Genomic DNA, 27,105 nt, shown 5'->3' with positions numbered 1-27,105 from the left:
CCTCGAGAGGAAGTTCTCATGAGGTATTAATCTAGAAAATATATGGCATTTCTTTGTATGTGAAAAAGCTATATAAGTAACATCTATAGCTTTCGACCAGTACCGATAGTATAATTACTATCGGCACCGGATAACCCAACTCCATTATGAATTCTCGAGATAAGACCACTCCAAACTTCGAGTTCCCGTTAATGCCTATAGCCTGCTATACAATTAATTAGCTATTGCGATAGTGGGATTAAGGGTCAGCATGCATAACACCTTTAGACAGCGTGCATGCTAGCCTTTAGACTAGTATAAAGCCACTCAAAGCGCGGCCAAGGTCGATCTAGATCTAGAATCCACGATTCTGTATTTGAACCTAAGTCACTGTCTCTCAATTGACTTTATCAAAAATAGCCTTTTATCCTTCTTTCAGTTCCATTAAGCTGTTCAGGAAGGAGATCGATTCATGCCACTCTTCGACGACCGTATTAGGATTCAGAATGAGTATTCCTTGAGAAGACTCAAAGCGTAGTCACATGTTCCTAGGAAACACCCATTTAGTTGGATTGGTGTTCCTGTAATCTTTCGTCTCCAATTACAACATCGTTCTGAAACAAAACTGATCGCAAACCCTAGCAGTATCCACAGGATCTATCCATCGACCGTCAACATGTAATTCCTCGAGACGAGGGATCTGTATTTGTCTTGTTCTCATGTTACACCAACGGCCCAACACATAACTTGAGCTGACTAGACTCGCCAGCCATATAATACCCCCTGAAGCTTTCCATACCTATGCAAATCAACTCCTTGCGAAGTCTTCAAGCTCTCAACCCCCCTTGCAAAGCCCTCTATGTTCCCGCATTAGTGTGTTACCGCACCATTGCTCTGCCCCCGCTTGATACATGTTGTTGAATTTTAGTACTAGCCAACTACTAGACTGGCCTACTGTTCAACTAGTAAATTGGCACGGCGTGTAGCATATGTTATAAAATGTGTAAAGCTCAGCTTATATTGAAATATGTGTAGTAAATAAAAATAAAACTCCTACCTTCAGTTGACAATATATAACGGACTTCGGCTGAAGCTCGTCTCGTACCCGCTGGGGCCGATTCGACAATGCAATGTAAGGCATCTATAGATTCTCACAAAAGAAGAACAACATCAAATAACATTCGAACGCATACAAAGATGGCTAAACTTCAGCTACGAAAAGAAAACGTAATAGTAATGCCCTTAATTTTACAGTGTTTCCGTTGGGATCGCTCTTGATCCGGCTTCGATGGTCGCTACGAAGAATATTTTGACGAATTTTCTGGGGGGCGAATATTGGTCAAGTTTCTCGTGGGGTCCAAAGGATGGCAGTAGTAGAACTATCACTGCCTTCGCCTATTGGGCCATGCGGACAGGTAACCGCTGGGATTTCAACGAGTGGGCGATCTATCTTTCATGAGCACAGGTTTCTTGTAAGCACTTCATTTGTATTATATACTTAAGTATTTTAGGGTCCTCCTACTTTCCCTGTCGACCAGCCTACTTATGGGCCTACTATTGGCCTGCCCACTTGACTTAATTGCGTTGGCCTGTCCTACGCGTGGTGGTAGCCAGGCTGCTTATTCCGCGCAAACTAGCCTGTGAATTGTGAATCGGCCTGTCTGCAGACCCGTTTAATGGCCTACCTATGGGCTTGTTTAATAGCTTGCCTACCTGCCTAACTGCCTAACTGCCTGGTAACTAGTGCAGATAGGTCGCAGATAGGTCAGAGATATGCTGGCTCTCACGCGTAAGTGAATTAGCGGCTGGTAGGTAGGCTGGTGTGGGCTGGCAATAATAGGCCCGTAAGGCTGGACGACAGTGAAAGAGAACTACTCAAAAATATATATATATGAGTAGTTGAAAAAATATAGTAGTAGTTGTGCAAAACCCTTCTGACGTGTTTGGTACGCCATAGGTGGCGGGAATTCTAGACTTCCAAACCGGCAACTGAGCAAATGCATGAGATTCCTTAATACAGATGTGTATTACTCATTGTTTGAAACCTGTCGGTAATAGAATAATCCAGCTCCCTACCCAAGTACTAAACCAAACTTACTAAAGTATTAATTTTCTTTCTGTCTGGGCTTTCATCGTCGTTCCCGCTGAATGGCACTTGAGGAAGTGTTGAATTGTTGTATTTTAGTGTATACACTCAATGCCATAGACAACATGCATACACTTTGCCAGGGATCCGCTATGGTCATGCAAGCTAATGCCAGCTACTGACTTCAATTTCAGACGGACAATTTCAATAGGAATGAAATCCCAGGATCGTCTAGGTATCAGACCAAGCTACATAAATCGTCGTTGGGATTTATACCCGTGGCACCAGGGGCTTTGGCGTGTTGCCGATACCATTGCGGCTAGCACAGCTCGAGCTGTCAATATCCGTCTCTAAAAACGAAGCTTGTGAGACTACAATATCCTCAATATAGCCTGAATTACGACATTGTGCATGATTCAATTCTACTGTGGGTAAGTGAGAAGCACAAGCTAACCGAGGCTCTAGATTCAATTCACAAGCTCGAGCTGAACTCAAGCTTGTGGAACCGAATTAAACCGCCAGAATGCACGAGTACAGTGCAGCTAGGTCGGGGGGGCTGAACTTAAGAATTTATGCCTTTGAACTTTTTATATCAAATTTCTTCATCTAAGTCGTTTCGGACTTCGAGGCTCCTCCGTGCTTCGTCGTGCAAAGAAACAATGCAGTGTGCCTATCCGCATTGCCCGCCTAAAGTTAATGTTAGCCTTTCCTCGTCTCATCGATCATCTACCATCACAAAACCTCAACGGATCACAACATTGAGAACTTCTTCAACCATTAAACCGTGACAGGCAACCTGGATTATATTACCAAAGACAGCTACTTTGTCACGATATCACTATATTGCATCCGGCGAAGGTGAGTATCGCCGTCTCGAGGGCCATCTTCTCCAAAACTGGACATCCCTGCAATATTATGAGACAAGGATTATCAATCCGGTATCATGGATCCCCGATGTTATTACTCAGAGCAATGGGGTTGAATTGCTCGCCGGACTCTACAAAAAGCTTGTTTGTAGCCAGCTATCAAAGGCCTATTTTGCCTAAGCTTATGCCTCATCAATGATCGTATGATTGAGGTTATCCCGGAAATTTTGAGCGAATAAAAACTCCGTCTGGGCGAATGGTAAAACGGATTGTCAGTATGATTGCAAGTCCACCCACGCTAAATGACAGAAGTTTGTACGAGCTAAGTCCATCCCACCCTTCAACGCAATTAGTGGCGTTCCCGATCCCGACATCGGCTTCGGATCTAGGGCTAGTATATCAAAAAGGTGCTGGCCAGAATGCACCATAACATGGTAATCGTTTGGCTTCGCAAATCTGAATTTGTTCGCAAACGCGGCCGTTAGTAACCGATTGTCCGAAATACAGCACGGCCCAGCGAGGATCGTAAAACCGGGGTTATCGCGTCGCGCATGTTCTAGATTTGAGGTTTATAATCAGAATTAAGGTTTATGCAAGATCCAGCTGGCCCGCCCGCATATAAGCCGTATTTTGATAAAAGGGTCCATAGATTCTCGCGGTGTTTGAATTGAGATGCTTTTAGGTTGGTTGGCTTATGTCATGTATTCCACTCTCTCGAGCGGATGGACTGGAAACCCTCGAGGCATTAAAGCTATTCAAGAAAATACATTGTACCAACATCGATCTTCCAGCTTCCCCATATAACCACAAATTTCCCTCCAACTTAACAATATATTGATTTTTCCGTATCTCCGCCGCTCGGTCACTAGCCCAAATCATTCGCCTCGCATCTGCTGCCACGCGACCGAAACCGTTCCGCATCTCTCCGAGGATCGCGGCAGAAAGCGTGATTGTGAATTACTACAATTAGCTCGGGTACCCCAAAATTGAACATGACTGGGAACGTCTTTTTTTCCCATACAAAAAAAAATTCACTATCGATCAGAACATGTTAGCATGTTGTTCGACCATAAGGTTGGCATGTGCAACATTAATGTCCAAAGGTGGGGCCACGGTCAGCCCACAGGATGGTATATATTGTTATAATTCTGCCCCGCAGCCTTGGCCGGATGAAGGGGGAGCCATACTTACGTAGACGGCTTTTCGTCCGGTCAGCTATATTAGTACCTGCATCTTCGCACTTGACATCAGTAAACAAACAATTTTTATTCTCGTTTTACATTTATCTCTACTTCTACCTCCTACTGAATTCAATTTTCGGAACATTCAAATCAAGATGAACCCAGCACGGACACTACAACCCTCAAGCTCGTTAACGAAGGTTAGGGCATCTCAAATGATGCAGATACCAAAGTCTTATCAAAGAATCGTATACACGAACACACTCGTCTCGCCCGTGGAAGGAAGTTCAAAAGGGGCTAAGATGTAGGTTAATGCGGCAAATAAGATTTCGTTAGCTTTAGTACTATAATTCACCTAGGATATGGATTCACTAACAAATCCTTAACCCGCGTGTAGTAATATTCCTCCACCACCACCACCGCAGAATCTGACGAAGGAAACCAATACGTCCTGTTAACGATACTCAATAAGCAATCCACGAGTATCATCTACGACGATTGAGAATTTATCTCATCCAATTGAAGGATAAGATGGGTGCTTCATACTTTAGAAAGAAAAGGAAGGCGGGCGTGAAATTAGCGTTATTAAAACCGGTTTTTTTATTATTATTTCAAAAAATAGCCTGAACATGCACAGTCAAATCGGTTCAAACACAGAAGCTGTTTGAAAGCAAACCGGAAGGATTGGTGCTTAGGGCTCAGAATATATAGGGTGGAGGGCGAACAATGGATTATTCGAATGCTATATTATACTATGCTTAGTGGACCTGGTGGCGTTCTGAACTGGGGGCTTTTTTGCGACTGATTTCGATCTTTGGATTCTTTTTTAAATTTTGCGATTTCTGCGGGAGGGCTAGTCATCTCGTGCCCAGCGCTCGAGAGAGACTTATGCGTATTCGTCATTAATGCATTACCGGGTAATAGTTTCTATCAATTGCAATCCTAACACTTAATATTCCCAAAGTTAAGTAAGATGTGAAGATCTTGAGGTGCTTATTGCATGGATTTATGATCCACCTAGATCTATATCTACACAGCGAGGTTAAATGACTCCAATCTATCTAACTCAGTGATTTCCCCGGTTGGCAGCTTATCTAGGCTTTTTGGGCAGCTAGGTTGGCCTATGATTGCATTGGACCTCGGTATTTAAAATTCGACCAGCGCTGCAGCTAGCTACGTCGGGAACTGAACCGGAAGGTCAAGGCCTGGTGTATGAAAAAAAGTATTAGAATTGGTCTCGCGCTGGCCTCCACGAAGTCGTCACGTTAGAATCCAACTTCCACCAAGTGAACTTCTCTATTCTAAAAACTATAGAATCACTTTTGTATAGACTTTCGTTAGAGACTGACTGCACAGCTCGTCCTATATGTATTGTAGCACCGAGATCTAGACTACGATCCAACGCACAAAATACAACAACTAGCCCGCTCGAAGTACCATACCAGGATATCAGAGATGTGACCAAGAATACAGCTTCGACGATGAGATGATAGATTTATATGCAGACAGGAAGGGGAAACTCAGCAGTTAGATCACTCGTAGGTTTTATTTACAACCGTTTCCCTTAATAAGCTACACAATTTACGTTTATATATTTATTTTAATCGTATCCATGTCGCTGCAAAATCGAATAAAATCATATAATGACAGGCTGTGACCATATGCATAGATTGCCGTAAACCATTCGCACCAGACACTAAATTATGTTAGCGGATGAAGGCCATCCTTAGTGCCAGTATTAGGTGGGCCTAATGCAAGATGATGCTCAAAGTATCTGTGGGATGCATCAAGGATTCCAGGAATTATGTCATGGATAACTGCTACACGGTTTGTGGGAATAAAGCCTACGAGCTCTCTAGTAGCCCAGGCTAATATTAATATATATGGTGATTTCATCTAGGATGGTTTTCTTGGGAAGTTGTTTATCAATAGCCAGGCCGCAGAATACAAATACCATCATGGCGCGATCAAGACACCTGACTTTTCTACCACCCAACCCATCCTCGGTACCAATATGATGCGACCGACTATATAGCCGTAAGAGATAGCAAAATAAAGTAATATATCTCTGGGTATGCATATATGACCAAATTCATATATATCTTGCTCTTCCAAACTCCGAGGCTTAATTGATGACGAATCCTCACCTAGGCCTTTACATCCTACGCCGCAGATATATTACATATAATGAATAGAAATATATACTATATCTACGGGCCGGAATTTACCCAGACACATGTTTTATTTGACGCAATAGCTCTAAAGATAGATTTGTATCGCTAAATCTGTGGGGAGAGTCTAAAGCGCAGGACAGGCAGCCGTTTGAGTTGCGTGTGGTGTTTCGTCAACGTTACTCCCGTCCGGCGACGAATCGGGCAAGCGTGATGGCGGCGCAGAACGAACATCATGTTTACCCCCAGCCGCTGACAACCCCAAACACAACCTCTCCCTTACCATCAATCTACCACTACCCGTTGTATCTACCAGCTTCACAGCTTCCGATATCCCCGAGATTAGCTTAGAGCTGTTTGGTCGTTAGCTTCACGCTCACGACCTCTCAGACAGCCACAGAATGTCCTTTTTAGGGATCTACCGGGCAATTTACGACTATGCTCCGCAGACGGACGAGGAGCTTGCCCTGAAAGAGGGGGACCTGCTCTATGTCTTGGAAAAGTCCACCAAGGACGCTTGGTGGAAGGCAAAGAAGAAGGCTGCCGCGAACGAGGATGAAGAGCCTGTGGGCCTGATTCCAAACACCTATGTCGAGGAGGTCAGTGCTTCAGGAGAACAACGGCTTTGCGTGATTTTGATAATCAGCGGCATTCGAGCTTACCACCTGTCTTGCGATTGTAGGCTACACCGGTCGGCAAACTTCGGGCGTTATACGACTATCAAAGGCAGACCGATGAAGAGCTTTCCTTCTCCGAGGATGCTATACTAGACGTCTACGATAACTCTGATCCGGACTGGAGCCTGGTAGGGCTAAAGGGAGAATACGGCTTCGCCCCAGCCAACTATCTCGAGAAAGCCGACGATGCTCCCGCTCCAGCTGTGGCATCTCCAGTCGAACCTGCTCCGCCGCCGCTGCCATCTCGAAATTCTGTGACACTTCCACCTCGGCAGCCCGAGTCAGAGCCGGAGCCGGAATCGGAACCCGAAGAAAGTCCGGTTCGACCATCTCCAGCAACCACCATAGCAGCAGCTTTGAAGCAAAGACAGGCTTCAATCGTTGCTCAATCGCCTATCGCATCCCCAACCACGACTCGCTACACCCCTCCACCCCAAACCCATACCCAAAAAGCCGTTCACTTTACCCCTGAAGCGAGTGACGATGACGAGCCCGCACCACGCCTCCCCGAACGGCCCAGGTCTGATATATCTACACCCTACGCCTCGCCAATATCTCCAAACCCTCCGACTACGTTTGACCAAATCGAAGCTGCAGGTGTCCACCGGTATCCAATCGATGAAATCGTGAACAAGAAGAAAATTCCGTGTATCCTTGAGCTCGGCAATAGCAAAATCACATTAACACCCCAGAAAAAGAGTATCCCATCGACTACATGGGAAATTGAAGATTTACAAACCTACAGCGCGGATGGAAAACATGTAGGACTCGATCTTGTTTCGCCGATTCGGTCGCTTGATCTCCGTGCCGAGAACAAAGAAACCGCTAGTGAGATAATTCGCGATTTGGGTGAGATGAGGGGTGCCGCTAGAGCAGCAGGTTTGAGTGAAGTCATGGCGATTGCAAAGAGTGGTGGAAAGAAACTCGGTATCATCCTTTACGACTTCGATGCCCAAGGGTCTGATGAAGTTAGCGTCAAAGTTGGTGATGAAGTTGTCATCCTTGATGATGGCCAGTCAGACGAATGGTGGAATGTGAGGCGTATAATAAACGGAAAGGAGGGCGTGGTCCCCAGCAGTTATGTTGAGGTTAAAAATACCCGCTCTATTGAAGCACCGGCCCCTGAAGAATCGTCGAAAGGCAAGGAGCGAGACTCGCGATATAACCACCAACACAAAGCTAGCGTTGGCCCAGGGATCATGCTTCCACCTCGCGATAGCAGTTTGAATACTCCAAATACGACATCTACTACCTCCAGTAGAAAGCCGACAGGAAGGACGGCCACAAACGATAAGCCAAGTATGTGATACAGGTCCATATCTTACTATTCGATACTAACACACTTAATAGAGCCGAATGCAAAGCACGTCCGGACCTGGACCGACAGATCCGGAACTTTCAAGGTCGATGCCGAGTTCCTCAATCTTAGAGATGGCGTTATTCACCTTCACAAAGTCAATGGTGTCAAGATCGCAGTTCCCATTGCTAAAATGTCGAAGCAAGATCTCGAGTACGTAGAAAGGAAAACTGGATTAAGTCTCGACGAAGACAAGCCACTATCTGATCTTCGGGGGAAGCACAAAGCGAGTGTCACTACTGCAATTAGTGCTGGGCCTTCTACCTCTAGCGCGCCCAAGTCACCAATCGGGATTACCGTTGATCGGTCCAAAGGCAACGGAAATACGAGCGTCAACGACTACGACTGGTTCGAATTCTTCTTGAACTGTGGTGTGGACGTTAACGCATGCCAAAGATATGCCAACAACTTCGCAAAAGACAGCATGGATGAATCTATTCTCCCGGAAATCAACCAGGCCGTCCTGCGAACGCTTGGACTCAAGGAAGGGGATATTTTACGGGTTATGAAATTCCTAGACAACAAATATGGACGGAAGAAAGAAGAGGTAACTGGTAACGGAGATGGTCAACAAAGTCTGTTCACTAACCCTGATGGTGGTCTTAAGAATAACACGCGTAGAGAACGTCCGGCACCCGGCGTCCAAACCCCGGATGTAGTGGATCCTAAGATGCTAGAGCAAAGGAAGCCCACACCAGAACCCTCCAAAATACAAGAAAATTCGGCTAAAGACAACGATCCCTGGGCTCCAAAGCCTTCAAAGCAAGAATCAACAGAACCACCAAAATCCGTCCCCCCTGCTCCTCAGCAAGTTACCGCTACCCCAGCAGACACCCAAGCTCAGCCAAAACCTCAGCCTCCTACTGGTGCTTTGCGAGAGCTATCACTTTTGGACGAACCATTGAAGCCGACAGTCGTGACTCCTGCACCTCCAGTGGAGCAGCCAGCACCAGTTCCTGTGGTATCTCCGCCTGCCCAACCTTCGTCAGCTCCACCACAGCAAACTTGGCAACCTCCTCCTGCAAATATTCTTGCAGCTCCATTGTCAGTGTATCAGCAACCAGCGCAACAAACCTCTCCGACATCGCCTCCATACATGAACTATCAGCAGACGGGTGTTCTTCAACCCCAGCACACTGCCTTCCAACCTCAACCCCTTCAGGCCCAGGCTACCGCCCGACAGCGGCCTCAAGCGCCTCAAATTTCTCAGAACGTAGGAGGTTTAGTTCCCCCGCCACCCCAACGACCACAATCCACTCCTGCTCAGAATTTCCCTCAGCAAATCCAACCACTAGTCCCTGCAATAACTGGTTACCAAAATGTGTCATCTATTGCCCCACAAGGGCAGCTGAGCATGCAGCAACAGTTACAGCAAGCCGAGTTCCAGAGACAATTACAGGCTCAGCAAGCTCTCCAGCAGCAAGCTCTTCTTCAGCAACAACAAGCCGCAGCCTTACAACCCCAGCATACTGCTGTCCCAAACAACTTTGGAATCCCTCAGATCAATTATGGTGGGATCGCTGTTCAGCCAACTGGCTATGGTCAACCACAGCTAGGCTTCAATAACTCACTGCTTCCACAACCCACCGGCTCAGGATTGGGACCGTTACCACCGCCTTTCAAGCCCACGGTTGACTTGAGTCTTCCAACTCCTCTGTTGCCGCAGAATACTGCTGTTCCACAGCAGCAAAATGGATTTGGCACTCAGTTTGGTGCTAGTGGCGTCAACAAGAATTTAATGCCGGCTCTGACGCCTCTCAAGCCACAGGCTACTGGTCCGGCCCCTGCAGTCAAGTTCGGAGTTACGCCTGGTAAATTAGCGCCTCAGCCAACGGGCGTAAGGAAAGCCAATTTGAACGCTGCCAGTAAGTTCTTCGATATATTACCATCCATTTCTACTGTTAGGTTACTAAATTTTCGACTCCAATCACAGCTCCGGAGAACCCATTCGGCTTTTAAAATCTAACAACGTTTAACATCTGAAAATTTTAGCCTGTCAGAGCTCAATTCAAGTTCCATTGGCTTCCATACCCTACAGAACCTGATATCTCCTTCATGAGAACTCTGACCCAACCTCCCATTTTGAAAACTTTCTTTCTTGTCTTTATTACCTCAAACCTCAAGCCATACTAATTGCTTTTGTTCATTTGTTGGGTTTGTCAATTGCTTCCGAGCTTTAAAGCGATTCGCCTCCTTAGTTTTTAGGTTCCTCTATAATAGCTTTCCGTTAAATATAAACAATTGGTTTGGGCGTAGAGATTGGAGAAGCCCGAGCTCGATCCACTACGCTAAGGCGTGCACGGTGATATGCTCACGAACTCTGTTCTCAAAATGAGAACTCTACAGTGCTTCGCCGAACAACCCGAGTTTTGCATTGGGCTAAGTATCAGCCATTGTCAGCACTGTGGAGAATCTGTCGGCTCCCGTCCACAACATTCTCAGCTTTGGGAATTTGTGGCTGACCGTCCTAAGTGTGCCCTGTACCAGATTCACAATGAGAAATCAACCCAGCTCCGCTTTCTAGTCTAAAATCCAGCTATTTGATGCGACATGCATATATGTTTTCCTGGTAAATTTATCCGGTGTTTGTCAGAGTCCTACTTGCTTGGGGTAAAAAGTCCGTTCGGGAAGTTTAGTTATAAAATTCGGCTAAGCGAATCGACTTATAATAAAAACGTGGCCCTGCAGCTTTCCTGCTAAAATTCCTGTATTGGGAGATTCTGCACGGCCTTGGAACGATGCGATGCTCATGTAAATAAACGTATGCGTAGAAAAGGGGAAGCCTCTATCCGTAAATTTAAATAATCGCCGCGGGTGTATGACTCCAGTTTTCATCATTTCTGGCATCGCTGACGCTTCGTCCAATATCTTCGAATCAAATTTTCAAGCTCCGTGTCACTGTTGTAATTTAACGTCTGGAATGCACGGACACGCATCTAACGTTAGCCAACTAACAGCCCAACGTACATTCGTACGAAGAAAACGGCCACTATTCGCGTACTTATGATCAGTATTTTATACCACGGCAAATCCGCATGCCCACGCTGTTTGTCATCTGTTTGACCTATCTCGAAGCTGACTAATTTTCCAAAATGTGGGGTGGAGAACAGGCGAAATTACGGAGTCTGTCGCAGTTCGAACATGGTCAGCTGAGCGGATAGTTGAAACTTTTCTTTCTTTCTGAAATTATAACGACTGGCATTCAGCTTCTAACGGTCTACTAATCTGTAACCCAACCTCACGCTTGGAGGAGTCTTCACAATTTTCCATAAATTTCAGGGCCGTTCTTCTTAATTAACGGTCGTATTACCGATGGGCAATTTCAGCTGACAAGGCAGGTTGAGTACCAGTAAGTTAATCAATTTTGGGATTTGGAACGTTTTAATAGATTCCTCCGAGCCTCGAAGACTCATGTGCAAAATTATGGGCACGAGCTGACAATTGCTTCTCGAGTATACAGGAGAATTCCCATAATTTTCCCGTTCAATCCATATTTGAATCTTCTGAAGCAGCAGCGAGGTTGCTGTTATATTTACCCAACTGCCGGCTACCAATCACGAAACCAGCATCCAAACTCCACTCTCTCGGCTCCTCCTAGTTACGAGGCTACGGTGCCACTCCAACAAAAACTTTCCGAAATCTTAATAAGAACCAGCCACTATAGATCTTGTAAGCATGATAATGGTTCCTGTCCATACGCTAGCATGACCTTCAGACTCTTTGGGAAACTGACCGGGCGTTTCTGGGATCATGGGCCGGTTATCCAATCTTTCGATCTCGGATTTCCGGTATTGTTTTCCACAAACGCACTTTTAAAACTAGTTGAGCCCGAGCTTGATGACGTTGTACTTTTAAAACCCCGGCCCATGGTTTCCGTAGCTACCGATGACAGGCCGATATGGTGATCATAATGGCTTCAGCTACGAACTACGGCGGGTTTTACTTTCTGGCTATTTCCGATATTACTATCAATCCGTTCATCTTATCTGCGTATACGCTGGTGCAAAAAGTATGTTATGGCTAACATGAGTGTTTCATATTATGCAGGGCGATACCGATAATTCAATAACAACTTTCGATATTGGTATAGCTATGGCGCGGTAGTGTTCGATCCAAATCCAACAATTTGTCGACGCCTCCTGAGCTCGCCAATCTACAGATTCGTTAGGGCCGCAACATAAATCTGGTTGGCAAACGAGCCATAGACATTTGCTAGAATATCTCTAAGATCTAGAAATACGTTCCATTCAGCCGATTATACAATTATATTTATTATACACATTGAACTCGAACCACTTCGTCGGCGCCAGTTCGTCAGATGGCGTTTCGCTCTCGAGCTCGCCTACACCCACCCGATAATCCGTGGATCCCGCTGCAGGTAGACAAGGAATTCGACCCGACAGTCCAGAATTATACGCTTATCATCTTTCCGCCTTGCGATTTCGCTGGACATTGAGGGTCGAGGGTTGAGGCTGAATTATTCCCTGTAGCTTGCAGCCACCCTAGCCTAGATATCGCTACAAAGATCTATCACACATAGCTACTCGCCACAAGGTCTAAAATTTGAGAGCTCAAGGGTCACGAACTTCTTCTGAAGCAGCTTGTAACGGACCGTATCGGCGGAAACAGGATCTAGACGCAACAGCGTGATTTCCGAGAAAAGTTGCGTGCCGTGAGCAGATATAACCAACCGCCAACATATCTCACTCTAATATCATCCCAATATACCCCCTCGTCTCGAACTGACATTGCCCTTCCATTCATAAATCCGCAATGCCGGTTTTCATATGTCACAGCTCATCTTAAAATTTCGAGATAGTGGCTGGGTGGTTCATGGGGGAGGCATCGAATGATCTTCAACCAAGTGTTCGCAAACCCAATATAAAATTTCTTTTCCAATCCTTGGATGATACGTACGCCAACTTATTTGCCGTGCCGTCGTCGACGAGGTTCTTTATCTTCGGGGTTTCCCAAACAAAAAATCTCAACCATCAGTCCGAAGGTTCCAGCATCAACCGTCCGGATATATATCCCCAAAACAAAATCCAACACGTATATAGTCCTCATTCAAACCTATCTTCTGCTTCGGTAGACGATCCAAGAAAGACTCCGTCAAGGAAGATCCTAGTAAGTCGATAAAAATTCCTTAGCGAATCTACCGTCCCGGAACTTAAACAAGTTGACTCGTACGCCTAGGCTCCCCTTGAAGGAACCCCTTTCACGAAAAAGGTACCATCTCAAAACTCCAAACAAGTTTCGGGGCCTTACTATCCGTGCGCATATTGTATCCCTTGACAGGTGTCACCCGAATATAATATCAACTACTATATTATATATATCCACCACTCTTTCTTCCTTCTAGAAAAAACCGACGTCAAGGTCTAGGAACGCTTTATATATTTCCCAACAAGGGGAAGGGGTCAATTACGAACGAAAGAATACGAGCAAACAAAATTCCGAACATCTGGGATCACCTGGACTCTTTAATCTGGGTATTTATAACCTTTGAGGACTTTCAAGCTTTCCCCCGCGAACCCCGCGAGCGATTTCCTCGTCCTTCGTCGGAGTTTCATTGCGGAGACGGGGGGGTTTTTTCGTTTTATGAAAGTAAAATTTTCGTCATCCTATAGCCAAAATCTTCTACGGAGACACAGTCGACTCTCAACTTTCAACCTGCAAATCCTACCATGATCACTCTTTCTATCTTGGCTTCTTACGGATTACTAGGCTCGGTGGACTTCTTCAGGCACTCTCTCTGGCTGTTATTCGGGATATAAAAGCTCGCCCCTCTCTTCGAAGTTTTTGGGGGCATCATCCTTCCAGACGCCATTCTAGAACTTCTATAGAACGAAGCTTAATATATCTTGGGGCAGGCCTTCCCTTCACACTTCACTTTGTACTTTCTTTAATTATCTATTTAAACAACATAATCAGGCCTTCCTTATGTCGTTTCTAGGTGCCCAGGACCCCCACGTGACTGGTGTTATCGAAGCCGCAGCTGACGATATAGACGACGACGATGACAATGGCTACGCTGACTCCACGCTCGGGTCCGATGAGTAAGTGACCCACTCCCAGTTTCATCTTCTCCTCTGAGAAGTTGATTTCACCCGGATTTCTTCCGCTTCTTGCGCCTGAATCACATCTGATAATGGTCTAACACTAGGGCTCGATATCAAATGTACAACCACATCGAATCGATATCCCGAAGAGCATCGCCCGTCCCTCTATCTACTAGGGTAAGCTACGTAAGCGTCTCACGATCTCCTGCTAAGATTCTTTTTTTCTTTCGCCGTTTTGCTCTTTTCAATTGAACCATAAATCACAATCATCCGGCTATATTCCCATCGACTTGCACAACCACTCCTCCCCCCCCCCCCCCGCGAAAATAAATGGCGAACCGTCGACAGAACCAGGCAGCAGCTTACGCTGGTATTCTACAACAGGAAATCGACCGGCTTAACCTCAAGCATCATATGTCGACACTATTGTTCGACGGAAAACTTCATTTTGCTCCGATATCTAGAAATCCACATAGGATTTTGGACTTGGGGACAGGTTCTGGGAAATGGGCTGTCGATGCTGGTTAGTTCCACTCACACACACACACACCACTCTTTCGAACACACAGACATCTACCGTTTATTCCTTGCTTCGTTTATTGTCTACCTATCCGCTACACCGATGTGAAGAGTTTTGCCCCTACCCCTCTTTCTGGAGGCTTGTACTTGAAAAGTCAAGCCAAGTTCTCTGCCCCCGGCCCTTCCCTGCCTAGAGGCTCAATGCCATCATTCAACATGATGTTTCCAGCATATACCATGCCTAATCGTGACCCCCAAACTTTTGCCAGGGCTTTTTTTACGGAAACGACCTTCGTACTATTGGGTAGAAATTGCTAACATGCGCATGCATCTTAACTGCGACCTCGCTCGTCTCAGCGGATGAGTACCCGATGGCGCATGTTATCGCTACAGACATTACTCCGATCCAGCCGACCGTAATCCCTCCTAAGTAAGTCCCTCATCTATATCCAACATTCCAGACCTGTTCCTCGGGTATCGCCATCGAATATTCCATATTGTTTCCAATTATAACCACGGCTCCTAAATCTCCTACACCTTCGTCTCATCTTAACATTCCTGCAATATTACCATCATGACAACCGAAAAAGCCTTCCCCTCCCTATAGATCTTCTCCCCCGCACGCGAGCCGTTTAGCGTGCCTTCTCTCGGAATATCTCAACGTTTCTTTCATCTATTCTATATTATCCTACATGCATGTCCCCAGTTTCGGGTATATTGTTGCGTTGTTTTCTTGACATATGCAATAATACCACACACTATAGCTTATATATACGCTACTGCACTATGATGCTTGTGCTAACCTCACCCCCCTTCTTGTTCTCTTCCCCAATTCCCGACCTGCCGGGTGTCGGGAAATCACACTGCTTCTCAGTTGACCTCATCTCTCCGACGTGAGTTGAGTCAAGGAGGTGTGGTGTGGCACGGGAAGAGAATCTAGGGAAACCCCTGTCTTTTTTCCATATTAGTCTCGAATTCCTATTACAACACGACTATAACAACGACTGGAACTTGCCCCAAAACATCTTTGACCTGGTCTTCTCCCGCTGGAATCACCTGTACATCGATGACTGGCGCAACTTCATCCGACAAGCGTATAGATGTCTACGGCCTGGCGGGTATATTGAATTCCATGAGGAGCTCTACGGGTACTACTCCGATGATGGGACGTACTCGCCGCAGACGAATCTGTACAGATGGAATGCAAGATGCCGAGAGGCTATGCAACGATTCCCGGAGCGGGAAGTCGATCTGACGAGCGACGAGATTGTGGGGTACATGCGCGAGGTTGGATTTCAGCAAGTGGTCGTACGAGTTTACAAGGTTCCTATGAACGGATGGCCGAAAGACGAGACGTACAAGGAAATTGGTAGGTTGCAGCAGGCGCAGCTGTTGATGATGGTGGAAACGGGGACAAAAGTCCTATTGAAACGGGCGTTGGGTATTGACGAGGACGAGAGTATGGACCTTGTCCGACGGGCTATGGCGGATATGAAAAATAGAGCGATACATGCGTACCAGAAGCTGTACGTCATTTATGGGAGGAAACCCGATGAGTGAGTGTTTGATTACGATGGGACGATTTATGGGCGTCATGGGTGCGAAAGAGATTCATTCCTTCGCAGACGACTAGAAGCCCTGGATGGCTTCAGATATCCTTATATATTTCCCTTAGCGTTTTGTTTTTGATGAGCCGCTTTTGCGATGTTCCTCCCATTTCACCAATAGACACACGAACCCTTTAGACTACTCACGTAGATTATATATAGACTGTTGTATTATGCATCATGTATTTTATTCATACTGTATTCCTATGGCAGGTACTCCGATGGACCTGGCAAACGAAAAAGTCCAATTCTGCAAATTTGCATGCCTTTGATTCTCTCGTTATCGTACAAAATCTCGCCCCTTTATTCTCATCATTATCATATCTCGGTCTGAGCAGCCGTATCCCTTGATACATCCTTCGTATCGCCTGTAGCGCTGCCGCTATTTGCATGGGTCCGTTTCCGCTTTCTCTTAGTTTTCGGTTGTTCTCCACCTGCACCTTCACTCTTCGGAGTCTTGGCAGGAACCTTCGTAGGTGGCTTCTTCTTCCTTTTCATTACGCTCAACGGATTTGGTTGCTTCTGTTTCCCGTAAACTTTCTTCTTTTTTGAAGCCTCTTTCGCGGCTAAGTCCTTTTTCTCCGGCGCCCCACTTGTCGATTGGTCATCAGATTCCGATCCCGATCCATCACCGCCCCTCATTTCATCGTCGTCCTCGTCTCTCTTCCGCTTTTTCGAAGAGGGCCTATCTTTCAATCCGCTTCTTAGCTTTCCCTTCTCTTGATTTTCTCTCCATTTGGCTGTCGCATCGCTAATTTGATCTAAAACCATGACACTCCTGACAATGTGTATTCCAGGTACTCCAGGGTACCCTCTAAACTTCTCTCTCATATCCTGGTCGTCCGTAGCCACTACATAGCGATGTTTATTCGGTATCGGCGCATCCTCGGCAGGTATAACGACGGAAAGCATGCATTCTAGTGCTGACAGAGGGTCTTCGCTGATGGAATGGTTACATCGTCTACGTTCGAAGGTTTTGGCGAGGGCGATGAGTGGTTGGTTGTCGGTAGCGTAAAGGTGTCGGATACAGCATTGCGTTATCACTATTTAGCACTGCGTTAAAATTGAGGCTTTTATGATATCCCGGGGTGGGAGGCGTACTAGGTTTACATTTGCCTTGTAGTGTGCGTTCTAGCATGACGGCGAGGTCCATTTTGTACTTTATTGCATCTTGGATGATTGTTGGATCAACTGTGTAGTAAATTCTTATTAACGACGTCTTTCAGGTACATATCAATTGAGTATCGAAAAGAGGTTCTTTATCGTGTGAAGGCGAGCCGATTGAAAGATGTGGGTTGAAGCGTACCTACCGAGTACCTGGTACGGCTCGCGGAATCCAAAGCTGTTGGCGTAGACCGCCATTAGCTTCTTGTAAGCTTTCGACCTTCCTGCCCTCATGTTGGATCGTATTAGGTGGGAAGCTGACGAACGATGGGTAAATGTGGTGAGGTGAAGTTTGATTGAAGTTGAAGATTGAAAGTGGATCGCGATCTAGAAATTTGCGATAGAGAAAAAAAGTAGTTCGACCGAAAACAGAAATACAACACAAACAACACCAACTCTGATCGTGTAACCTTGGGTCTCCTCCACAACGCTTTAGCTAGCCTGGTCAAACCTATCTGGTGTCGTAGATGGAGTCAAGGTCAGCTCATCCCCATCTAATGAAGAGAGCTCACAAACTCAAATCTTACAAGCATGTAACAGGGTTTTCTGAAGATACCCTTCACGGCTAGGGTTCTTCCCCGTCCTTGTCTAACAATCGCTAGGACCCCCCTCTTTTGAAAACAGTCCTGGCACACTGTGCATTAATTGCTCGCCGTTGCAGGCCTACCCATAGGGAAAAAAAAAAAAAAAAAATTTATGAAACTTCAAGGACTGTTGGGAGATTTTCGATCACTATTTTTGATCGCTTCATGGTGATTAATATAACCATTCCGCTTGTCGGTTGAATTTCACTTTCCTCATTCACGTGCAATTTTGTATCGGCGTGCGACATTGCAACGCTGATGACATGATATTTGATCGGTCGTTTCATACGCATATGCACATGCTCACACTTAATCATTCCAACAGTGTCACTTTTCGATGAAACTTCTTCCAGATAACAATATTACCGGCTCTAGTCAACGAGACCGGCTCTGGTCCGATCCTCGAGTCAGTCAATCATCAACACTACGCTAGTATATCTACCTGAAGATACTTTCAATAAAGTTCCTTTCTTAACCAGGGAATCCTATCCTTCTTTAGATACCGTTCACCTAACTCATAGGACTCAACTATTTAAGAATTTGCTTTTCGTAGTTATATAACCGGATCCTTGCCGGCATTTCGGTAAGCGTCGTCAGTAGCCCAACCCGAAGATCCTTCTCTGTTACTCTCGGATGAAGGGTCATATTGCCGAGACACGATAAGTTGGGAAATATCTAACGAGTTTATGTATGGGGACATAACAATATTACTATTCTATTTGGTTGACGACTTTTATAGAATATCCGCTGGACTCAATGATCCTATTGTCGGTCTTCAGTCTTGCTAGAACTATAAAGCGAGTACTGTGTATATACGCATGTTGTGCTAGAGTGTGTTTAATTATAATGGGTCTTACCATTCTGGTCAGTAAATCCTGATAGACGTATTTTACACTAAAGTTTCACCATATTTTCCCCAGAATCTACGATCCAGACGGGTAGGTCCGCTACACTATTACGCCATTAATTAGGCTAAGCCTGTACCTAAAATCGATCCAAGATATTGTAATATTAATATCTTGATGGATCCAAACCCGACAAAAGGTTTATATGAGTAATATTAATGCAACTGATAGTCATATTGGGCGTTAGTCTATTTCTAGAACACGAACAATTAAAAGCTCGATCTCTTACCATGGGCCTGGAATATCCCGAAGATCGGCAATCGGAATTCCCAGCCAATTTCAGGCGCTTAGAACACGACTGTCTCCGAACGTGTTGTCGACCTCGTCGAAATTACTGTGTCACCTGACGATCCTTACTCTTCGAAATCGAATCTCCAAACCGGATTCTGCTGGCATTCCGGCCCCCCCTTTTGTTAGCATCTTATCTCAAATATCTTAGAACCTCTCAAAATATCTTAAGTGTTTGAAGGTCTAGAACTCGTCGCAGCATCTTTGACATTAGAACTCAAGTTCTTGGCATAAAACAAAGCTCAATTCCAGACCTTAACTAATACAGGTTGTTCCTTGTATTTCCTTGATGCAAGGGAGAGTATCGAATCATCATAAATTTTCGAATTTTCTTAGGCCTCCGCAATATTAATATTTAATATATGCAGGATACACATTACATCTTGATTCTACGAAGCCCTAGAATCATCTTCCGGGTTCGATCCCGCAATTCGCACATGCATGAACGGGTTACACCGATATCATGAAGGGATTGTTGAATTCATTTCGTAAGCAAAGTGCAGGATGGAACGAAGATGTAACAAACCATGGGGCATATTTGGAACAAGATTATTGATCCAACTCATCAATTCGTAATATTGCAATCCATACCTTTAATATTCAAGGAATCCAATATAATGATGATAATGTTTACAAGCATAGCCATGGTATAGCTGTAATCCTCAACAAACAGTAGTGCACGGAAAGAGTGGTACCGTCCCGTGGTTTCTGCCGTCCTGCCGTCCCACCGCATCTGTGTCGACCAATGCCGACGTGGTACAACTGACTTTATGTAATATATAAGAGTACATACGTTACTGTGCACGGGACATTTCCTAGCGGTAGATAAATCAAACTACGAGATACGATACCCGCATACTGGTAAACCGTCTACTGGTCAGGAATCCAGGGAAGATAAGCCTTCCTTTTCGACGGGCTTCTATGTTAAATCCCGTCTTCACATAGCGGAGCGATACTATGCATTCTCATTATACGTTAGGATCGACACATGGTAATTCCCAAATCGCCGACGGGCATGCAGCTGGTGAATGCATGTGTGTTGGCGGACGTGGGGAAACCCATACATAACCTAACGCGATTCGCGGATACTAATTCAGGGAAGCCAAGTTAACATTGCATCGCGGGCCGCTCGCTCATCATCATTTAGCATCGCCATAGGCTGCTGTCGTTTCCCATTTCGACGTGAATCATGAGGCCCCAAATCCCAAGGATTATACGTAGCAAACAGAACGGTAATATATCGGGTGATTTTAATTTTAATTTTATATGTTGCGGCATAAAATATCCTGAGAAATAAACGAGTATATGTCGCGATAATTCTTCGGATAACTGAGGTTTTTCATGGATTTCGGATCGAAGTTTGCAAGTCTAGCCGTCGACCTGCTAGGCTTCTCGCGTTTCGAATTACCACGGAGGCTGTGAGGCGAGCGAATTGCTACAGCCAGACCCTCCGCAGGTGGTCGCCTCGTTTTTTGGCCAACAAAACCATGCCCTTTTGGGATCTTGTGTCTCGCCGTCCAATGAGCGAACGCGGGGCCCTTGGACGTCCCACCTTCTTGGGGGCTGCCTACAATCGAAAGCAGGTTTGCTGGCTAGCGACCGCTGTGGCCTGACAGACAAGCCTGACCAGGCCGCGCCTGGTGGCAGCAAAAGAGGTCCCCTTCGTGTTAATACCTGGAAAATCAGCCTTGCTTTGGAGCCCATTTTTACCTCATTCAGAGGAAATTTAGCTAGCCAGAATGAACGCTAGTGTCAGGGACAACAGAATCCAAGTCGAAATTCTGGAGCTCGCTAAGGGCTTTGTTCCCCACCGGGCTTCGCGCATCGTTATCACCAGTCCCCCGTTCCTGCCAGCCGGCAATCGAATCTTGTGCCAGGCTGTATCGCTTGGACACTTTCGCTGTCCAAACTGAACGCTGGTTTTCCACAGATTAATGAGAGTTTGGGGAAATCCCTACCGGGACCTATTCCTGTGTGAGCGAAATTGGCCAATAGCCAAATAGCAGGAATAACCCGTGACGGTTGACTCGCAGTCCTCCTCATAGCTATTGATCAAATGGCGGCTCTTACAAAGCCATGCATACCATCTCTTTGTCTGTCTCCCTGGCTCTCTTATTCCGCGGATGTCAGTCGATCTCTCAAGTACTCACAACTGCTATAAGACTGTAAGGCCTCCTACACGACTTGCCTTGACCTCTTCCTTTCGTTCTGCCACTTTCACCGAACCATTATAAGCAGCGCAACCATACTGCTATTTCTGCTTCCCTCGATTTTAGACCGTCCAAAACCTGACAGACGATGCTAAATCGAGTTCAAGCTAACTAAAGACATCCCAACATTTTAATATAGATCTCAGTGCCCGTCGTCGCCTCGAATAAATTTACGGGCCGAACGGTTCCTTTGTCGGGATTATCGGCTGGGCTCTCCTGAAAGAAGAGGAAGGGGCCGTGGGTCATCATAACCCGTGAACCCGTAACCAATCAAGCCAACCAGAGAATCCCTCGATCGAGCAGCGAACTGGCCCCCTTTGCGGCGATTAGGCTCAGAGCAACATCGCTGAATTCCCGTAAACTTCATTTCATACTCCTGGCGATTGTCCCCGGAAAGAAAGAGGCGACGCAGGTTCCCCATCGTAGAACCTTCGCTGGACTTCTGCTCTGACTTGTTCAGATAAATTAATTAGCGGACCAATTGCAAAATAGGGCGAGCTCGCGAGCTTCCCCAACATACTATCCTGTCCACTATGTAGGTTCCATTCCATGCCTACCTCCAAGGGCCCGTACATACCCAGTAACTGCAGCCAGATCTCCGGACCTGCTGCTGCATGACGAGTGGCTTTAGCATCGTAGCCAAATAGCGGAGAGGGAGCTAATAGCCAGCGCCATACTGTCCAGAGCCAGCCCGCAGTCGCACGACGTTTTAGTAACAACCAACAACTACCGGGCAACTTTCCCTTGACACGTCAGAGCCACCACCTTGGTAGAACCGCTTGGAAGAAATACCACTCAACAACACAGCAATCCCAAAACCATTTCTTCTCCACTCCACCCGTCAACTTCCTCGTCTCCATAGTTGCTCCTCTATAGCTTGATACGCTATAACCAATTACAGCTTCAACTATCGACAATATCGGCCTGTAGCTACTCCTTTAGCGCTGGCTTCAATCCACCTATCCTTTCCAAGTATAGTCACTATTTCCGAACGCCTTTCACAACCAGTGAATACCCAGTTCGGCCCACTGGGCTCTCATACCCCCCTCTTCTTCTTCAGTTATACCCCTTCATTCCGTTTCTCTCACATAAAGTTATTCCTTAACCGACATTTCACCTTGAAAATAAACCTCTGTCGATTGGCTTATACTAAAAACCACGTTACAGAGGAGTCACCACCTGCTTCCTTGCCTGGGTTTCCCTTCCTAAGTCAAGTCTTTGCATTTAACTTAGCCTTTCTCCTCTTTCGTCATCCTCTTCTTTTTTTGTTTCTTTCCTCATCACACAAAACGATACAGCCTGAAGTAACTGTTGAAACGGTATCACGTTTTTGCATCCTCCCTCTCCTCTTTCTTTTTCCTTTTGTCCTGATACTACCTCGGGTTTCAACATCGTCCTTCGGGTCGGGTTGAAATCTATTCCTTTCATTCTCGTCTGAGCAATTTCTTTTCTTTTTACCGTCTTGACGGTTCAGCATTGTCAAGATGGAGACTGCAACGTCGGCCCGGTCTCACTATGACCCCGTCAGACAACAATTCCTTCGTTACCTTCATTGGTATCTTGGCCAAATCACCAACGAGATGATTGATGAAGCCGGTGAAAACTACGATAGGAAAAAGAGAAACGACAAGTTTTATAACAGCATCAAGTTCTTGGCAGATTATGTCGTCAGGTTCAATGACGGTCAAGAGAAGGGCAGAGAAACAACAGTCGTTGCTCGGTCATCTACAACAGGTATTCATACAGGTCTACAGACCTTCACCACAAACTCTTCGCTGCATACACAGCAGCAGCAGCAGCAGCAGCAGCAGCAGCCAATTTCTGTGGAAAGAAGGCCACAGATCAGTGTCGCACCACAGCAATCTGAATTGGCGAGTTTATCACATGCCTCGCTACCTCGAGGCCGAAGCTTCTCTGAAGCTCAGGTGCCCGGAACCATGCACAATCCTTTGGCTGGGAATACCAACAGATCATCTGTGTCACCAACCTCGGCTTTGGAAACAACCTTCCCTTCCATGCCCTCCCTTCAAGGTAGTAGGGTTCAATCATCTGAGTCTGTACCCACCGTCGGAAGCATAAGCCCCTCTCAATCACCCTCAAATACAAACACCACACGAAACAACGTGAACCCTTCTACCAACCACACAGATATATCATCTACACTGCAAAATAAACCTACAACCAACTTTGGCTTTTTAGTACCCCCAAGGAAGACACCCACAAGCGTGACTCCCTTACAACAGGCTGCTATTTCTGCCACAGCCGAAATCGAGGCGTCGTTAGCCGACGTTAGTGACTTCCTCGCCCCTCAAAGGGACACAGCAGTACCAGGGCAGCAGACGGCGGTAATGGCAACCAAGCAGCCTTCGGCATCTCGTCCTACCCCTATCACAGGTCTTAACACCACAGATGTCTCAGACAATAATGCTTCCCAAGGCGGAGGGAGAAAGCGTAAGCGTCAGAAGAAGCAGTGGTGTATGCTCTGTAATGAGCATAAGGAGGGCTTCAGAGGTCCTCACGAGCTTGCACGACACATAAATATTCAACATCAAACCAAGAAGACCGTCTTCATTGTATATGATGATTCTCCTGGTGGTGGCATGTTTAAGAACTGCAAGCATTGCTCAAGGCGGAAGATCTATGGTCAGGACTACAATGCTGCCTGCCATCTTCGACGAGCTCATTTCAACAAGCGGTTGAAGACGGATACCCCTGAGGAGAGGGAGTTCAAGCAATTGCATCCAGACTTCCCGCCTATGGAGGAGCTTCGTCCTTGGCTTAGGAAATGCCTTGTTGATGTCTCGAAGCTGAAGGATGGAAAGTATATCGACAGCCAAGACGAAGCTATCCTCAAAGTTGAACCCGCCGTAAAGCTCGAAGATCTTACGTCTTCCGACCAAGATAAAGACCAAGAAATGACGGATGACGAGCCACTGCAACCAGTTGGCCCAGCTACTCCTCCACCTGATTCAGAGGTTGAAGCTGAAGCACCAAGACCCCCCTTGAACGACAACCCTTTCGACTTCGATTTCTCCGAGTTCCAACAGCCTGATTTCATCTTCAACAGCCCCCCACTCCCCCAATCATCCACGATCCCACGTACTAGTAACTTTAATGCTATCTTTGCATTACAGATGCAATCAATGGGCATCTCACCTGAGCAGATCCTTTCCGATAAAGTACCAGACTTTCTCGGGTTCGAAAACAACATCTTCGCTCCTTTCAGCATGCCAGAGCTCCCAAGTAACAATGCCGAAGCTTTCGGTATTAACGGATCGTTGGAGGACTTTGATATTAATCAGTTCCTTCAAGGTCCTTAGGCTGACCAACCGATCTTAAGTCAAGACGCAAGCAAAATGAAAAAAAAGGAACACACGAAAAAGACAAAAGAAGTGAGAAGCAATTGGATACGAATCAATTGCTAGCAGTTGAACAACATCCCTGCGTTTAGTAATATATATCTTGTCAACAGATATTATAATGTGTAATAGACAAATCGAAGAACCTACGCAGCTTCTCGAGAAGCTACGAAATAGTTCGAGCATCCGTTTTCGTTTCCGAAGAAGAAAAAAAAGCACCGCCTGTGTATGTGTCTCATGCATACACAAATCGCACTAGCGGCAAGCCAACATGGCTTCGTTGGAAGGTCTCTCCGGCTCTCGAGTTCAAACACATTTGAGGGCTCAAGGACTATCCCGCATCCATGTTAGCATCAGTGGCGTTCGAACGATAATCAAAGCTACGATTTCTGTTTGCGCATTCAACAAGAGTTCATCACATATCCCACTTCGACTTGCTCAATTCAAATCAACCGAGCTTGCAATCATACATCGACAACGTCCGATACGGCAATTTCCCATGACGATCTCAGTATTTAACTTCATTTCCTTAACTTCTTCTCATGTTAGCTCTATGCTAACATGTATACAAGCCCGCGTAAACTAATTAACTCTTCGCTGGGCCTTCTCAACCATGCTCCCCAAAAAACCCCCCTTAAGCAACGAAGAGAGTTTACCCACCAGCTTGTCCTTTTCCCTTTCTTCTAATATATATTTCCCCTTAACAAATTTCTTGTTTTTCTACCCGGGCTTGGTGTTTATTTCGGAAATCTTCTGTAACATTACGAATCTAACGACGTCAGAATGATGATACCCACGACCTCTTTTCCTTTACTACATTATATCATACTATGGAAATGGCTACCTTTCGGTTGGAGTGGTTTGTTTCATGTTATTTTCCTTTGATATTTTATGGCGTTTTAGTTGTGTGTCTTGCGGAGTTTTATAGCTTGTGCAGTTGGATTGTTTTGTATCATGCCTGCCGTCTTTGCGAGATGAGCTCCATGCTCATAGTATTCATTCTATACTGCGCTACTCTCAAACTACTTTCCAGCCTGTAACCAGACCATGTCTGTTTCACAATACATCATGTCCTAAAGATCATGTGGTTTCATTTTCATTTCCTTTGGGGTGTCATATCTGATCACGATACACAGGGATGCACTAAGCGATCGCTTTGCAGAATGCAACTATTTGCATGAAAATTCCGTGGCTTCAATGGCACTCCTGGCAGACAAACGACATCAGCAGGAGTGCCTTTAACTACTATTACATCGAATGGGTGACGTGAACTCTCGAGCCATGCATCGATTGCGGAAGTCTACGACATCGATGTATCATTAACTCATCACCAGGCAGATCCTTGATCAAGATCAGATACTGATGCCCTCTTGTACTCAGCACTACCTCTTCTCTTCTTTACACGTCTCTTTCATTTCCTCTCTTTCCTCTCTTATATCTCTTCTTTACGACCTCAAAGATTGATACCGAAATATGTATCAATCGCCGGAAAATGAAAAAAAAACCCAACGACAGATTGACAACCATGCTCGCCAGCAGTAGTTACATCGAGGGTTATACTATACTTAACGAACATTCTTTTTCAACTACTTCGATTCTTCCGGCGCTGGCGGTACTACTCTTGTTTTTATGTTCAGCTATTGTCCTTGTCTTCGTTTATATTACCAATGAATCTATTCTTTTTTACGATTTCGAATTACCGACGGCATCCGGGGCCCTGGGAAACGGACGGATACCAGTGTACCAACATCCTTGAATACCACAAACTTATTTTAACCGCACTTCAAGTTCTCGGGTTGTACATATACGCACTTTTACGTTTTGGATTTCAACTGTATATGCAAAAAAACAAAAACAAATATTAAATTCAGGATATGGGCCAAAGCCCCGGGCGGCATAGGGCCTTTGTTCCTATTTACTTGCGCCTTTACGAATACGGAGAATGTGTGGGTTTTTACGGAATGGGGTTAAACGGGTGGGTGGAGATTTCTTGAAGGAGGAGGAGGGGTATCGGAATACAAGGTTTGATTTTTGATTGTGGGGCTTCATCAAAATCAGGTTTCTTTTCTTGGTATTGCTTTTTGGCAGGG

At 45.7% G+C, this 27,105-nt stretch overlaps 6 protein-coding genes across 7 annotated transcripts; 5 read left to right on the top strand and 1 right to left on the bottom strand.

Moving 5' to 3' along the window:
* Positions 1-4,267: 4,267 nt before the first annotated feature.
* Positions 4,268-4,570, top strand: DFL_003021 (uncharacterized protein; the record flags this gene model as incomplete). Its single annotated transcript, XM_067631894.1, has 2 exons — positions 4,268-4,416; positions 4,510-4,570. 2 exons carry the CDS (start codon positions 4,268-4,270, stop codon positions 4,568-4,570), a joined length of 210 nt encoding a protein of 69 aa, XP_067494394.1.
* A 2,114-nt stretch (positions 4,571-6,684) lies between these two features.
* DFL_003020 (uncharacterized protein) lies at positions 6,685-10,276 on the top strand (the record flags this gene model as incomplete). Its single annotated transcript, XM_067631893.1, has 5 exons — positions 6,685-6,882; positions 6,966-8,259; positions 8,311-8,864; positions 8,925-10,182; positions 10,251-10,276. The coding sequence occupies 5 exons, from the start codon at positions 6,685-6,687 to the stop codon at positions 10,274-10,276; spliced, it is 3,330 nt and encodes a 1,109-aa protein (XP_067494393.1).
* Positions 10,277-14,260: 3,984 nt separating this feature from the next.
* Positions 14,261-16,458, top strand: DFL_003019 (uncharacterized protein; the record flags this gene model as incomplete). 2 transcript variants are annotated; one of them, XM_067631890.1, is made up of 5 exons in its annotated part: positions 14,261-14,376; positions 14,484-14,556; positions 14,764-14,902; positions 15,256-15,328; positions 15,867-16,458. In XM_067631890.1, 5 exons carry the CDS (start codon positions 14,261-14,263, stop codon positions 16,456-16,458), a joined length of 993 nt encoding a protein of 330 aa, XP_067494391.1. The 2 variants fall into 2 exon arrangements, with proteins under 2 accessions (XP_067494391.1, XP_067494392.1); XM_067631891.1 differs by having other exon boundaries at positions 14,484-14,565.
* A 365-nt stretch (positions 16,459-16,823) lies between these two features.
* On the bottom strand, positions 16,824-17,903 carry DFL_003018 (uncharacterized protein; the record flags this gene model as incomplete). The annotated part of the gene is made up of 3 exons (XM_067631889.1): positions 16,824-17,548; positions 17,607-17,696; positions 17,816-17,903. The coding sequence occupies 3 exons, from the start codon at positions 17,901-17,903 to the stop codon at positions 16,824-16,826; spliced, it is 903 nt and encodes a 300-aa protein (XP_067494390.1).
* A 3,619-nt stretch (positions 17,904-21,522) lies between these two features.
* Positions 21,523-22,532, top strand: DFL_003017 (uncharacterized protein; the record flags this gene model as incomplete). Its single annotated transcript, XM_067631888.1, has 4 exons — positions 21,523-21,611; positions 21,796-21,840; positions 22,149-22,191; positions 22,341-22,532. The coding sequence occupies 4 exons, from the start codon at positions 21,523-21,525 to the stop codon at positions 22,530-22,532; spliced, it is 369 nt and encodes a 122-aa protein (XP_067494389.1).
* A 608-nt stretch (positions 22,533-23,140) lies between these two features.
* Positions 23,141-24,976, top strand: DFL_003016 (uncharacterized protein; the record flags this gene model as incomplete). Its single annotated transcript, XM_067631887.1, has 1 exon — positions 23,141-24,976. The coding sequence occupies one exon, from the start codon at positions 23,141-23,143 to the stop codon at positions 24,974-24,976; it is 1,836 nt and encodes a 611-aa protein (XP_067494388.1).
* Positions 24,977-27,105: the final 2,129 nt, after the last annotated feature.

The sequence above is a fragment of the Arthrobotrys flagrans genome (genome assembly GCF_004000055.1).
Source record: "Arthrobotrys flagrans strain CBS H-5679 chromosome Unknown unitig_3, whole genome shotgun sequence".
NCBI classification, from domain to species: Eukaryota; Fungi; Ascomycota; class Orbiliomycetes; order Orbiliales; family Orbiliaceae; genus Arthrobotrys; species Arthrobotrys flagrans.
The sequence above is the reverse complement of the archived record's forward strand: the minus strand, read 5'-3'. Positions and strand labels throughout refer to the sequence as shown.